The sequence below is a fragment of the Pseudorasbora parva genome, chromosome 8, assembly GCF_024679245.1.
Source record: "Pseudorasbora parva isolate DD20220531a chromosome 8, ASM2467924v1, whole genome shotgun sequence".
Classification (NCBI taxonomy): Eukaryota; Metazoa; Chordata; class Actinopteri; order Cypriniformes; family Gobionidae; genus Pseudorasbora; species Pseudorasbora parva.
This window is the reverse complement of record NC_090179.1, coordinates 43,381,309-43,397,857: the sequence shown is the minus strand read 5'-3', so window position 1 is coordinate 43,397,857 and position 16,549 is coordinate 43,381,309. Positions and strand designations below refer to the sequence as shown.

Here is a 16,549-nt window from a genome sequence, read left to right as displayed (position 1 = left end):
CGTGATATCTCTGCTTCGCCTGTGCTTCCCCATAATATAGTCAATATCTGCCTAGGAAATCACCTAGCCTTAATCTGCATCGCTATTTGTACTCGTTGTGAATACGCAGGGCACAAGAAGTAATTTTTGTTTGTTTTTTGATCACTTTTACTCTGGACATGCTAGCTGGCAACATAGGATTCCATTCATTATGCTAAGCTAAGCTAGCGGCGACCCTGCTAAACTGAAACAATGCATGCATTGAGACAAAAATGCATTTGCCCACATATCTAAATATAGGAAAGAAGTTGAATAAGCCGTATTTCTAAAAATAAGAGTGTTCCTTTAAAGTCTTATTTACTTTGTTAGCACATATTACAGGTCTTAGGGTGAACAATTAATCCATGCAAGTTAATACACAAAAAATGGTTTGTCGCTGTAATCTTAAATCAAAATCTGAAAAGTAACTTCCGGTGTCATGACAAATCCTGTCCGCCTATGAAATTGTGTCCGCAAGGACCCCCAGAGCGATTCTATTGGCTGAAAGAAATTTTAATAGGTAATCTGTTTAGAGCCTGATTACAATTCTTACAAAATCACGTTTTGATTTTTGCTGTTTAAATTGTGTTAAAATAGTCTTTAATGTCTTACAAATCAAATGTTTCATAAACTAGTAATATACAGTCCCTGACAAAAGTCTTGTCGCTTGTGTACAAATTGACCTAAAGCGCCGCTGAAATATATTTCTAATCAAGATTTTTTTACAAGAAATGGCTCATTTTAATCCCACCAGCTTTTGTGATAATGTTTCAGTGAAAAACTAAACTTTCAAAAAGTATTCTAATATTCACAGCTTGGTAAAGCCCATTGAGTCAATTTTTGCAAAGACATAAGTGTTGTCACCTTGTCATATGAGCTTCCCCTGTGACTAATAATGGATCAATTAGGTCTCAAGTGTGTATAAAAAGAACCCCAGTACACTAGACCTTCACATCAACTGCAACTGGACCTCTGCAAACATGCCTAAGATTCACCCTGAGACTAAAGTTTTGATTATCAAGAGGCTGAAGACCAGATCCACTGCTGATGTGGCAGACACCTTCAATGTGTCTCAGCGTCAAGTACAGAGGATAAAAAAGAGATTTGAAGAAACTGGAGACGTTTTTGACAAGCCCAGGTCAGGCAGACCCCGCAAGACAACTGCTCGAGAGGACCGTTTGTTGGCTCGAAAATCCAAGGCCAGCCCATTTTCCACTGCAGCAGCGCTCCACGAGACCTGGTCACCTGAAGTCCCTGTGTCAACCAGAACAGTTTGTCGGATTCTGTCTCGAAATGGCCTCCAAGGTCGAATCAGTGCCCAGAAGCCAGCACTAAACAAAAGACAATTGAAAAACCGTGTGGCATTTACCAAGGCCCACAGCCTGCTAAAAGGATGGACGCTGGAAAAGTGGCAGAAGGTGGATTTTTCAGATGAATCTTCTGTTGAATTACACCACAGTCGCCACAAATATTGCAGGAGACCTACTGGAGCCAGAATGGATCCGAGATTCACTAGAAAATTATTCTAGAAAATAGATAAGCGACAAGACTTTTGTCAGGGACTGTATAACTGAAGCTATAAGTGCTTATATAAGTATATAAGATATATACAAGCATATCTCGTATATAATCTATTTATTTTGTGCAACTGTTCTGTATAACAGTTATTTTTTTTAAATTCTTTATTATTTACATTATAGGTACATTACTATGTCATGATTTTGTATTGGTACTTAGTTTATCAGTCGAAATAATTCAGAACATGAGTTTGCTCCCATTATAGCAATCAATTACATATTTCAAATAAATGTGTTGCGTGTGTATGTGTGTACTTAGTATGGGAATGAATTCATAGTTTATTTTTAAACAATTGCTTGTCCAGAACCTGTATAACAACTTTTGATCAGGCATTTAAAACCGCTACCAGCGGACACGATTTCACAGGCGGACAGGATTTGTCATGACACTGGTCTGGAAACAGCGTTCCTTTATCGATGACGTTTGACGGCTTTGGTTTGAATATCCTTAACCTCTCCCCTCCAGCCGTTAGTCTGCTGTGAGCGCGAGATGGAGAGGAGGAGCGCTGAGGTCAAACCCTGCCCCATTCATTATCCGTTTCATCTGGAAATACATCACAACACTGAAATAAAATCAGCTGCAACTTCCGGTTCACTGACACTGTTCTAGCCAGTTCTGAACAATGCTACACTTCAGTATTATAAAATGATCCATACAAATGTATTATTTGTTAGTTATTTGGAAAGCTGGTCATCAAAATTGCTTTATTCCTGTACAATCCATCATATTTTGTCCCGTTCTGCTTTGCTTCAGCTGTGGAACTGCAGATGTGACCGCACCTTTACACTTAGTCTTCACAACATTGTCATAATGCATTTTACCGGAGTCATTTAATGTATTTATGCAAACAAGAGCTGGCTGTGATATATTTAAACATATGTCGAGTTTATTTAACTCATATTTGTAAATGAAGTGTTTTTATTTCATACAGTGAATTAGCCGTGTGTGTTCAGCTTCATTGAATCCTGTGACAGTGATGTAGTTTTGTTTTGGTCGGTCTGGGCTGATTGAGTTGTTGTTTTACGTGGGAAGGAGACCCGTTTCTCCAGCACAGAGCCTGCTTCTCTTTAGTGGAAGAGTCAACGGGCCCATGTGTCGTATTCATTCATCTCATCAGTCATTCATTTATGCATTTGGGAGACGCTTTTATCCAGAGCGATTTATGATGTATTTAGGGTATACAATATAAATAAATATAATAATATAATACTGTAAATAAATAATAAATATAACTGATAAATCTGTGTTTCCGATTACAGGCGGATCAGTTGATGTTTGCGCTGCACTTTGTGAAGGGAATGAACCCAGAACTGTTCCAGGAGAACGTAAGTGTGTGTTTTTGTGACATATGAGGACACAAATGTGTATAATGCCATGGGTATGACACAGGTATTACAGGAGAGGGTGAAATATGAGGACATTACCCATGTCCCCACTTTACAAAAGGCTTATAAATCACACAGGAGGAGTGTGTGTGTGTGTGTGTGTGTGTGTGTGTGTGTGTGTGTGTGTATGTGTGTGTGTGTATGTGTGTGTGTGTGTGTGTGTGTGTGTGTGTGTGTGTGTGTGTGTGTGTGATGGGTAGGTTTAGGGGTAGGGGCTGTGTGTGTGTGTGTGTGTGTGTGTGTGTGTGTGTGTGTGTGTGTGTGTGTAGGTTTAGCGGTAGGGGCAGTGTAAGAGGATAGAAAATACGGTTTATACAGTATAAAAACCATTATGCCAATGGAATGTCCCCACATTTCACAAAAACAAATGTGTGTGTGTAGATCTGCTTGGTTCTAGATAATTTGAGAATCATGATTTGTTGTTGTTGTTTAAAACAAAGATCAGAATTCTCCCAAGATTTTGAACAGACAACTAAACAAAAGGCAATTTACTAGAGGCTCTGAGAAAATGTGAATTACTGCAGTGTATTTAAAAATATGTCATTCATTTTTTTTATCGGTTGAATGAATAATTCAATGACTCGTTCATAAAGATGTCACTTATTTCATCAGTGTTTATATCTGAACTATAGACTTTTATCCCAGGACTTCTGTGATTTCTTGAATGATTGTAAGATGACAGTGTGTGTGTGAAGCTTTAACACATGACAGCTGCTCTCTCTGGATCAGAACGCAGGTCTGAACATTCGCTGTGATCGAACTCGTCAAAGGTTGAACAGACAGAGGCCAATTGCTGTCATTTAGGAATAAGGTTGTGTGTGTGTGTGTGTGTGTTTGTGTGTGTGTGAATCGAGGAGCTCTAGTGTGAGCACTAAACTCTCATAACCAATCCTGAATGAAGGATAATGTTTCTATTTTGGCTCATCTACTGCAGCGGCTCTGACAAGATAAATGTGCTGTTATTAGTCTTGCCAGTAAAGCACAATGAAAGCGAATGGCTCTTGTGTGTTTGTGGCGCTCTGATTCAGGAATGGGACGTGTTCACTGGCCTGATCGTTGCAGACATGGTTCGGAAGACGGTATGAATCTCTTTATGTTTTTCTCGATTAAACAACACACATCTCCTCTCCTCAGTCGTATAAATTCTCTCTCTTTCTTCAGGACTCCCAGAAGGCTCTGCGAGAACAGTTTCCCTCTTGGATTGATCAGGAGAGGCTGATGGCTGTGGCTCTGCTCAAGGTAATCAGCGCTCCAGGATTTCCCTGATGCGGAAAACAAATCCAGTCATGAAAATGACATTTACAGTGTAATGCGACATGCCATGGAATACGGCAAATAATGGATGAATAAATCAACAGCAGGGCTGTACACCGAATCACAGAGTCTAGCAATATTGAAGAGCATTTTAATCTGAAGTTCTGCGTTTCTCAGTTTAATTTAATTAGACATGCTTTTTGATTTCTAAAATTTAATTTAACCATTAAAACGAAATGAAAATAAAACCATCAAAGGTGTCATGAACTGGCTTTTTTTAATTGTGTTTTGTTGTTGTCTGAGGTCCACTAATGACGTTCGTGTGTTTTTTACATTCAGAAACATCATATCTAATAAGTAATAGGCTATCTTCTACACTGGTTTTGAGGCTCTCTCCTGAACGCTGGGTTTTGATGGGTGTGTCACTGGAGACTTGGAAGTAAACACCCACGGCTAGTAGGGCTGTGTTGAAAAAATCGATTCACCAATTCTGAATTGATTTTCATATTAATTTCTAAAGATCGATCCGTAACTCAGAGGATCGATTTAATAATAGGCCTACATTTTCCCCGTGAATTTTAATTTGCCGCGTCATTGAATTCACGCATGCTCGCGAGGTGGAAGGACATTAAAACAACAAACATGGCAGCTTTGAAAACTCCAGAACCGCCGCGGACAGAGAATACTAGAGTAGGTAAACAAACTCAAGCCGAAGCTCTCGTCACTATACCGCTGCCGCCGTGCTGAAGAAGCGCCGCAGACAGACCGAGTTTTCCTCACTCTTCCTCTTCTCTCGTTACTGCGGAGGACAGAGAATACTAGAGTAAGGTAGACGAGTAAACTCGGGCTGCTGGATATGTCGAGAACGCGGCCTACATCACAGCCGTTCTCACTGCAGCGTGCTCTGACTGCCAAGGAAGTTGTAATGGGTGCCTTGTCATGACAGCAGCACGCGCGCGTTCGCTGACTAGAGCACTCTGGAAGGGGGATTGCTCTTTACAACCATCAATACTCTTTTAATTTGCAGTTGAATGTCTATAATAATAGTATCAATATGTTGCATAACTACAGTCCTGTAATATTCAGGTAACAGCTGGAAAAAATGCTTTCTTTAAAAACACTTGAAAAGATCGGATCGAATAATTCTTGATTCTTGAAATTTGAATCGAAACACAGCCCTAACGTCTAGGATTGGATAAGATTTGCATATTTAATGAGCTTCAGCTCCCCTGTCAGTTCAGTTCACATGAGGGAGGGATTGTTTTGAAAGCGGCACCGGAATGATTCTCTCGACCACAGGGCTCGTAAACGTCTTTATCTTCGGCATGTTTATTGCTTGTTTAGCTCCACGAGTCGGTGGGCGGGGCTACAGAAGCAGACAGCGTTTCACCCTTCTATTACGTCATTGATCAATATATATTTGAGAGCCTCGTTTTCTGGGCCTGGTGTCTATAAAAGCTTTTCTTTGACTAACAGGGAAGTTTTCAGTTCTGAAACTGATAGGATATTCTTATATTACCATTACCTTTTTTATATCAAAAGCTTAAGGGAAAGTTGATTTCTCAATTCATCACCCCTTTAAATCCCAAAAAAGTTGACTTTTTGTGAATTTGGGAAAAATTTAAACCGATTTCACAGGGCCCTTTGTAATCTCATTGGGCACGTTTACATGCACTTTCTTAAGCCGATTATGTCTAATAAGCCGACAATGAACATGGTCATGTAAACACGGTAACCCGTTTTCTTTTATCGGAGTAAGGTCATAAACGGCGTAAGAATAAACCGGTCGGGACAGGTCGTTTTTTGCCTTTTACCTCGATTCCGCACTGCATGTAAACGCATTAACCTGCTTTCTGTCGGCTTATTGAAGTGCACATGTGTGGTGGGTCAGTGGTTCCCAAACCTGTCCTGGAGGACCACCAGCCCTGCACATTTTGTATGTCTCCCAATATCTGACACAGCCATTTCAGGTCTTGAAGTCTCTACTAATGAGCTCATGAGTTGAATCGGGTGTGTTAGATGAGGGATACATACAAAATGTGCAGGGCTGGTGGTCCTCCAGGACAGGTTTGGGAACCACTGTGATAGGTGACAAAAACGCAAACAGATTTAAATGCATCCAGACAGAGTGAGCTAACGTTTTGCATGAAATAAAGACATCTATCACAAACGCAGACTCTTTTAAGACCCAGAGAATTGTAAAGATGTGTTCTCATCTCACGCAGCAGAAGTAGAAGAGGTTCAGTCAAAACGCTGCGTCTGGAACTGCGTGAGGGAGAATAAGAGCCGTAAATCTCCCGCTGACGCGCTTTATTAACATCACAACTGACGTAACATTAGGAAAACTCAGAGTCAGATATGGACATTATTATTTTTGACATCACTATAAGGAAATAACTGGTTTATTAATAAAGTCATATAAACGCGGTTCACTTGCATTGTCAGTTTACTGGTTTGCATGTAAACGGGAAAACTGATTATTTCAATAAGCTGATCTTTTTGAGTTATCACCTTACTGATGTGCATGTAAACGCACCCACTGAGTCAGATGTTTGACTATTTGAATGTATTTTTCTGGCTGGTATGTTGACCAGTGGATCTCTCTCTGTGTCTCTCCAGAGCACATTTCCAGTGTTGTATCAGTCTCTCTGTCTGAACGACGCAGACCTGTGGCTCACGTTCTCACGCAGTTCCTGCTGCGAACAGGAAGTCCCGCCTCCCATCGCTAAGAAGATCTCCCTCTTTCAGCAGGTCAGCTGTCAATCAACAGTATGCACCAATCAGAGTACTCGAATGAAGCTGACTCTTTCTTTCTCAGGTGCTGGTGGTCCAGGCGTTACGGCCGGATCGGTTACAGAGTGCGATGGCAGTATTTGCCTCTCAAGCTTTGGGTAAGTGCATAGAGAGACCACACACACACACACACACACACACACACACACACACAGACACACACACACACACACACACACACAGATCAGGCATGTATAAAATATCTGATGGCTGACTCTCACTCCTTGTCTTTAGTTTGTGTCTCTGGAGTTTAATTATGACTCATAGAATGAACTCAACCTTCAGATATATTATAAATACCTCACGCACAGCTCTCTGCGTGTGTGTGTGTGTGGTCGATACAGGGCTATTGATTTAGGTTTAGTCATCAGCTTATTATAACTTTCAAATCAGCCAAGCGTGAAGCCACACACACACAATTAGTGCTGATTGATGCTCTCTAGGGCCACTTCCAATGAGACACAATTAAAACCTGAGCAAACACAACATTCATCTATTTTACCTGCAACACACACACACACACACACACACACACACACAAACACACTATACCCTAATACTGAAAAATCTGAGCACACAAACATGCACAGTATAATAATACTGCATAATAATACTGTCAGGATAGATGGATGGATGGATGGATGGATGGATGGATGGATGGATGGATGGATGGATGGATGGATGGATGGATGGACGGATGGATGGATGGATGGATGGATGGATGGATGGATGGACGGATGGATGGATGGATACTTTGATTGTGTGACGTTGCTCTTGGTTTCTCGAGGACTGAAATGTTTCATCTGTATGAAGTTTCTCTTTCTCTTCATCTTCTGTAGATTTATTTCAGTTCATTTGTTCTTTTATTGGCGTGTTGTGTGTTATATTAGCTTGTCTAATGGTTCCAGTGAATTCCAGCAGTTACTGTGATGAGCACAGGTGGAGCTGCAGTGTGAGAGGAAGAGTGTGTGTTCTCCAGCAGAGGGAGCTGCTCAGTCTGATGATGGAACGGGTGTTATTTTACAATTATCGATTCATGCTTGGACTTTATATCTTATGCCCTTAAACAGCAGTTTGCCTCACTTATAGAAATTTATTAGTGAAGTACCAATTGAACTCTTGACAGAAATGTGTTTTTAACGTCTTCTACTTTTCTCTTTCAATTCATCAGTGTGACCAAAACTCTGTGGAGCGGATTTTTATTCCAACATTTAAGCTGTCTGAATAATGTTTGTAAAGATTTATTCATCTAATAACAATACAGTTTTAGTTTAGATCATGTTAACAGGCAAACTGAATCCAGACACTAGCTAGATGAGGTTATTCTGATCCATTTGTACATTTCAGTATTAAATTGAATCCATCCTGAGCCAAAGCCCCGACTCTCCATTTTCTGTCAGTGCCGAGCAACCAGATTTTTAGGGCTTTATAATATACGTGAGGCCGTAAAATGGACAGAATCGCGAAATCCAGTCATATAAAACTGAATTTATTTCACGGAATTTGTCCAATTTTTGATGAATAAATTAAAAACAAGCCAGTACTCTTAAATCAAACTGCGATATAGACTAGTGTATATCAATATTAACACGCTAAAGACTATTTAAATATAAATCCTGCATGTTCTGTGTGTGTGAATGAATGGAAACCACAACATCTTTGTCCTGTGTTGACCACCGTAGCCTCTCTATGTGCTTCGAAAGGGAGGGGTGAGCCGTGGACGGTTGCAATTCACAACCTAGCCACTAGATGCAGCAAACATTCACACACTGCATCTTTAATTTAAATGGGTGGTTGCATGCGATTTGACTTTTGTAACTTTAGTTAGTGTGTAATGTCGCTGCTTGAGCATAAACAGTATCTGCAAAGTTGCAGCGCTGAAAGTTCACTGCAAACGGAGATATTGTCTTTTAAAGTTACGGCAGTTTATTGCCTACAAAAACAGCCGGTTTGGACTACAACGAGCTTCTTCCTGGGTTGGTGACATCATAAACCCTCGCTAGTCTCCGCAGATGAGTCTTCTGCCCGTAATGGGAAGGGGCGTGGCCTTAACCTGTGCCTGGCACTTCAGCCAATAAAAATACAGGAAACTACATTTGGCCATCTGACCAATCTAAGACCATTGCGTTTTTCAGAGGGATGGGCTTCATAGAAGCAGGACGCAGACGAGCCGCTCAAAGGTCAGTGGACACAGCAGTGTGGAATAAGGGGAGAATAGAAGAAAAATCCGGGTTTAAAAAAAAAAGGACGTTTAAAAAAAAAACTGTTATACTGTAAAACTGTTATATAGCACGTTATACTGCACCCCATAAACACAACCAAGCCTAGAAACAAAACAGGGAACCACCCCTTTACCATTACAATGAAATCCAGAACAATTTAAAGGCCCTTGAACCATGCAGCATTATTTGATGTGTTCACGTAATTTCCCCTGAAACGGCTCCAGCTGTAAGAAGCTCCTCCCCTTTTTTAAAACAGCCAATAGCATTTCGTTAATACACAGTTTTGGGGGAAAACATCTAATGGATTTCATAGGGCCCTGGATTTTACACTGTGCTTCAAGAAAATACAAGAAAAAGTGTGTACATTTTTGCCCTTCTTCTGGTAGAAAGCGTGGAGCATTTGTTTCCAGTGCCGGGTTGATGTTGCCTAAACCCCCGGACAGCTGGCATGAAAACCTCTGTTCTGGGGTCATGGTGGGTGATGTGTAACCTTAGAGCCCTGGAAACAGCTCTGCTCTGAGCTCACAAATCATCATTCTCACACACACACACGGGTCTCGTTACTGATAATACAGCAGTTTTGCCTTCACCAGCGGTTCCGCAGCCACATTCAGTAAAATTAATTGCCTAGTTAGCAAATAAAATGGCTTGCTTGCTTGCCAGCGATTGTGGTTTAGTATGCAAGACATTTAGTCCAAGGGCAAACCATCGGTTAGTCTGTGATTAGCGTTTCCAGTGTGCTCTATAATTCATTTTTCCAAACGCTATTGATTTTGGTGGAGGAAGAGAGAGGGAGGACTATAGGGAGACTGGGAGATATTTTTAACTGTATGTGCTATACGATCGGTGCCTGTCTGTGCTCTCGGTTATGATGTAGTTGACCGTGGGGGCGATTGCCAGACGAAACCTCATTGTCTCGACCGGCCGATCGCTTCTCACAGTAAAGTGCAGTGGATGAGCACCTGGAACTCACCCTGCTTCTAAATACAAGTCACAAGTTTTACCAAGTCTGTGAATTAGAAGTGACTAGTGGGTTTCTAAAGTTACTAGCCACTCAGCATTTTATCTAGCCACAATTTGGACATTGATACCATGAGAAACTGCCATATAGTTTTTACTAATATCATCTCATAATTAGTGAGCAGGTTTATTAGGCTGCTGTCACTTTAAGAGCTGACGCACGGATCCATTACACCAGGGCTATTCAAATCTTGCCCTGGAGGGCCAATGCGCTGCAGAGTTTAGCTCCAACCCTAATCAAACACACCTGAACATGCTCATTGATGTCTTCAGGATCATTAGAAAATCACAGGTGGGTGCGTTTGATAAGGGTTGGAGCTAAACTGCAGCTCATTGGCTCTCCAGGGCAAGATTTGAATATCCCTGCTTTACACGTGTGTTTTCTTTCTCAACTGTTTACATTCACTCAAAACAGAACTGACCATGTTTCTGTGAATACTCAACCAAAGACCGGCATTTTGACATTATTGTGTGTGTGTTTGACTGTTTAAGCACAATAAGCAGTGAAAAAACTCTCAATTTAGCAATGAGAGGCGGCTTTAAATTTAGATTTAATAATTTAGCAAACACTTTTATCCAAAGTGACTTACAAATGAGGAGAGCAATAGAAACAACTAAACGAATATATACAGTGGGTATGAAAAGTATTCAGACCCCCTTACATTTTTCACTCTTTGTAATATTGCAGCCATTTGCTAAAATCATTTAAGTTCATTTTATTCCTCATTAATGTACACACAGCACCCCATATTGACAGAAAAACACAGAATTGTTGAAATGTTTGCAGATTTATTAAAAAAGAAAAACTAAACCTTTGCTGTGACACTCATATATTTAACTCAGATGCTGTCCATTTCATTTGAGTCCAGCTGTGTTTGATTATACTGCCTGGACTTGATTAGGAAAGCCACACACCTGTCTATATAAGACCTTACAGCTCACAGTGCATGTCAGAGCAAATGAGAATCAGGAGGTCAAAGGAACTGCCTGAAGAGCTCAGCTATCGGGGGAGAAGAGCCCAAAGATCTCTGTGGCTGAGCTTCAGAGATGCAGTCGGGAGAGTCCAGCCCAGTCTGCAGCCCTCCACCAGTCAGGGCTTTATGGCAGAGTGGCCCGACGGAAGCCTCTCCTCAGTGCAAGACACATGAAAGCCTGCATGGAGTTTGCTAAAAAACACCTGAAGGACTCCAAGATGGTAAGAAATAAGATTCTCTGGTCTGATGAGACCAAGATCAAATTTTTTGGCCTTAATTCTAAGCAGTATGTGTGGAGAAAAATATCACCTGTCCAATACAGTCCCAACAGTGAAGCATGGTGGTGGCAGCATTATGCTGTGGGGCTGTTTTTCAGCTGCAGGGACAGGATGACTGGTTGCAATCGAGGGAAAGATGAATGTGGCCAAGTATAGGGATATCCTTCTCCAGAGTGCTCAAGTCCTCAGACTGGGCCAAAGGTTCACCTTCCAACAAGACAATGACCCTAAGCACACAGCTAAAATAATGAAGGAGTGGCTTCACAACAAATCTGAGACTGTTCTTGAATGGCCCAGCCAGAGCCCTGACTTAAACCCAATTGAGCATCTCTGGAGAGACCTGAAAATGGCTGACCACCAACGTTTACCATCCAACCTGACAGAACTGGAGAGGATCTGCAGGAGGAATGGCAGAGGATCCCCAAATCCAGGTGTGAAAAACTTGCTGCATCTTTCCCAAAAAGACTCATGGCTGTATTAGATCAAACGGTGCTTCTACTAAACACTGAGCAAAGGGTCTGAATACTGAAGACCATGTGATATTTCAGTTTTTCTTTTTTAATAAATCTGCAAAAATGTCAACAATTCTGTGTTTTTTCTGTCAGTATGGGGTTGCTGTGTGGACATGATTTTAGCAAATGGCTGCAATATAACAAAAATGAAAAATGTAAGGGGGTCTGAATACTTTCCGTACCCACTGTAGGCCTACACAAATAATATAAAATTACAATATGTTTATTGTTAACGTAATGTGCAGCTTTTTAATGGAGAATATGATAGATAGGGGAGAACAAGATAGGCTTTTAATAATCTTTCAGTGCACAAAACTATGATGATATGAAACGCTTCAAAACAAAAAAGCGCTTATGCTCTTGCCAGGTGCAGAATGATGTGCTTAAAGCAACATGGAGTCAGAGTGCGCAATGAAACGTTTATATATATATATATATATATATAAATCAGTGCACTGTTCCTTTAAGAACTGCCTCTGAATTCTATTACAAGTTAGCAAGAGTTTCTAATAGTTCTACTTGGTTGGATCCCAGTGTTTGATGGGGAATAAAGGTGTGTGTGTGTGTGTGTGTGTGTGTGTGTGTGTGTGTGTGTGTGTGTGTGTGTGTGTGTAGTGGATGGAGGCTGGCAGATCTCCTGATGGTTTTCCAGCGTCCTCCGTCTCGCTTCTGTGGAGATAATCAGAACTGTAGATTTTTCTGTAAACAACACGGACACACTCCTGAAAGAGCCTGCAGAAGGCTTGACATGTCCGAGTCTGAGACGACACACACAGTCTGTCTCCCCTGCGGCTTTCTCTCTCACACACACACACCTCTTACAGGACGTTCTTCGGTGCTCAAAACACCTTAAGGTGTCAATTACCCTTCACACAGGGATCCATCCTTCTGTTCCTCTCGTCTTTTTTTTGTCTTTGTCGGTGATCCTATCTGTCTTTTCCTTTTCTTTTTCTATGGTGGTAATGAGCTTTAAATGTGCAGAACACCTTGGCTGAAGACAATTCATCGCTCTAGAGATCGTAGGTTACGCTGATGCTATAATTATTACAACTCTAAAATAAATAATAACAGTCCTCATGAATAGTAATATCCGTTCCACTCCCATTAGCTCTAATGGCGCGTCATTAGGAATTAAAGCAGAACTCACTAAATCTTTAAGTACGTCCTGACTAGCAGAAGACCTTTTCCCCTGCCACTGCCACTGCCATGAGGAATTACTGTGAGCCTCGGCCTCCGCTGACTCCAAACACGCCCCCGTAATGATCAGCTCGCTCACATCCGCTCATGCTTTAGGTGTAGCGAACATAGACGCAAACTCAGTGGTGTAAAGTAACGAATTACAAATACTCTCGTTACTGTAACTGAGTAGTTTTTCTCAGGAAGTGTACTTTTTTAAGTAGTTTAAAAGCAGTGTACTTTTACTTGAGTACATTTTAAGTGCTGTATCGGTACTTTTACTGCGCTATTTTCCTGCTATTTAAACCTGCCGTCGCTACATTATGTTTATTTATTTTTCCTGTCAACGTGATTGGCTAAGACGAATAATCAGTCCTGTGTCTCCATGCGTCACGCGCGACTTCCGTCAAATCAACCACAGCGACCAGCCTAGAGTGATAGGCGCGCGCTTTATGAAAGGGGGTAAATGCTGCTGTATGATGGTGACTGAAATCGTCAAATGGCCTTAAACAATTATGGGCCGCAGAATATTACATTTTCTAATACATGCATAAATGGTACGTATTCTGTTAGCGCTTCATTGTTTGTCAGGCTTCAAAGTGCATTAGGCATGAACCGATCATCACTACTAGATTTTTGTCCCTTACGTCGATTTTGTTTTACTTGTAAACGCATTAAACCTGCTTTCTGTCAGCTTACTGTAGTGCATTTTAATGTAATGTGTTCTCACATGGCAATTTAAAAATGTAGGCCATGTATATAGCAAAAAACTTTTATAAAACATCAGATTTATATTTAAATCAGGTTTTATTTTTTAATTACAAGCAAAAATAATCAGTGGTGAAAACTGTGAGTTACTCGATTCTGATTTCTATTCTTTTTACAGAGAAAACGTCCATTGAAATTAAAGCAGGACAACGAAACAAATGCGTTTTGAAAAGAAAGACAGTTATCTTTGAAAAGAAAGATTTTTTTAAATACATTTTTTTACATAAAATTGTTAATGTATAACGCTTTGCAAACTTTTTTTTATTAAACCGCAAGAAAACCTCTACAGAATGGTTGTCATAAATGTTACCAGATTATTGGTTGGAAAGAAATATTTAAAGAAATATTGAAATATTTTTTGGTGATCTCATGTTTTTTGTTCTTACTGAGAGTCCTCCATAAAAGAGTAATTTTTAAATAGCAGGGTATAAGGTGGACTAACATTCAATAGCATAATACTCACTACTAGACATGTGCCTATTTTCGATAATGCGATTTATCACGATAATGAATATGCACGATATTGTTATCGTGGGCACTTTAAAATATCGTAAATAATAATTTATTAACAATTTATCATTTATAATAGCTCAGGGACAGCAGAGGGCGCTGATGAACTGCAGAATGCAGCGGTTACCCCGGAAACCCCACAAACAAACCAAACCGCGTGTAGTTTTTAAAACAGCCATTCGTTTTTGTGATCTCAGTGTCGTTCATCACAACACCAAATACTAAATACTTAAAGACTTAATAGGCTATTTATTTTCAAACTTAAACATGTTCATGTTTTAATCTGGACTACAACATGCCCTAATGATTAGAACTGTTCTAATTATTTGTTATTGTTCAGTCAAACTTTGAGACATACGACTTCATTAGTTAACATGTTAATTCATTATTACCAAACTGACAATGAAAAATACTTATAAAGAATTAATTATTCTAAGTAATGTTAATTTCTTGGTTACTGTTTAATAACATTAAAATCAAAATAACATTTTTAATGGACCGATGATAAAACTAACAATGATCAGTATTTCTTAACTAACATTACCAAAAACATTAGACTTTCTGTACCAAATGTAGCTATTGCTCAATCTTAGTTAATGCATTAAGTAATGAGACCTTATATTAATGTGTTACCTGTTGTTCTTTATAGTCTAATTCTTTTGCACTTTAATCTGTTTGAATTTTTTTTTACAGCTCTGAAAAAAAATCAAGAGACCACTTAAAATTGATTTCTCATTGATTTTAAGTTTTCAGTGGTCTCTTAATTTTTTTTCCAGAGCTGTATATGTTTGGTGCATTATTGTATTTAAACATTCAGTAATTTTTTTTATTACAAAAATAGTTCTTAAAGCTGTTATGCTGTTCAATATCGTGATAATATCGTATATCGTGATAAAACTTCAGCAATTAATCGCAACATGAAAAATTGATATCGGCACATGCCTACTCACTACTCACGACTCTTGAGTACTTTTAAAAAGGCTACTTTTTACTCCTTCTTTGAGTAGTATTTAGGACAGGTACTTTACTCTACTTAAATTACATTTTTTGACAAGTAACAGTACTTCTACTTGAGTATGTTTTTTCAGTCCTCTTTCCACCACTGCGCACACTCCTCACCTTTTCCAGATCACAATAGGTCACCTACGGGCTTTACACAGATCAGATGAGAAAGTGTTTCGCGGGAGGAGAGGGGGGCTCCGTTCAGGCCGATCTTATCTTCTTTTTTCTCGTTTTGTGAAGTGACATTACAAGGTAATAAAAAATAAAATAAATGTGTCGAATAAAAACGGGCAATGACAACAAATCATTTATTTAATTTTATTATGAACATTCATTTAACCTTTTTGTATCAATGTGTTTTTTTTTCATTATTACATTTTTATTAATAAATCGAATACATTTGTCTTATTAGATTTATTATTATTAACATTTTAAGTTTCATTTATATTTTTCGTATTTTTTTTTCTTCATTTTACCTTGTTATATCAAGTTGCATAAATTAATTTTGATTTATTTCAATTATTTATAATCAATCTTATTGTAACATTTAACTTTTCGAGGTTGTATACGTTTATTTTTATTATGAACCTTATTATAACATTAGCATCTCAAGTTGATTAAATTAACTTTTATTTTTGTTATTTAACCTTATTGTACCACTTTATTATTTTTTTATTATCCTTTATTAATATTTCATGTTGGATAAATTAACATTTTATTTAATTATTTATTTTTATTTTATTTATTGTGTTATTTTTAACCCTTTTGTAACATACTTTTTTTTAGGTTGCATACATTTATTTTATTTTTATTTATTTTCATTATAAACCACGTTATAATATTTAACATTTTAAGTTGTATAAATTAACATTTTATTTTTTATTCTATTTAATTTTTTTATCCTATTGTACCATTTAACTCTTCAAGTTGTATAAATTAACATTTATTTCATTTTTATTATGAACAACATTATAACATTTAACATTTTAACTTAAATAAATGTACTTTTATTTTGTTATTTTCTTTTCTTCTGTTTTAGTTAATTAGTTTTTAACCCTA

At 38.8% G+C, this 16,549-nt stretch overlaps 1 protein-coding gene across 1 annotated transcript in view; it reads left to right on the top strand.

Moving 5' to 3' along the window:
* Positions 1–16,549, top strand: part of dync2h1 (dynein cytoplasmic 2 heavy chain 1) — a 159,740-nt gene that overhangs the window by 107,579 nt on the left and 35,612 nt on the right. Inside the window, exons 72-76 of the mRNA XM_067451365.1 lie at positions 2,856–2,921; positions 4,010–4,060; positions 4,143–4,220; positions 6,855–6,986; positions 7,054–7,126. Of these exons, the coding sequence (XP_067307466.1) occupies positions 2,856–2,921; positions 4,010–4,060; positions 4,143–4,220; positions 6,855–6,986; positions 7,054–7,126 (400 nt within the window). The remainder of the gene's footprint in view (positions 1–2,855; positions 2,922–4,009; positions 4,061–4,142; positions 4,221–6,854; positions 6,987–7,053; positions 7,127–16,549) is intronic.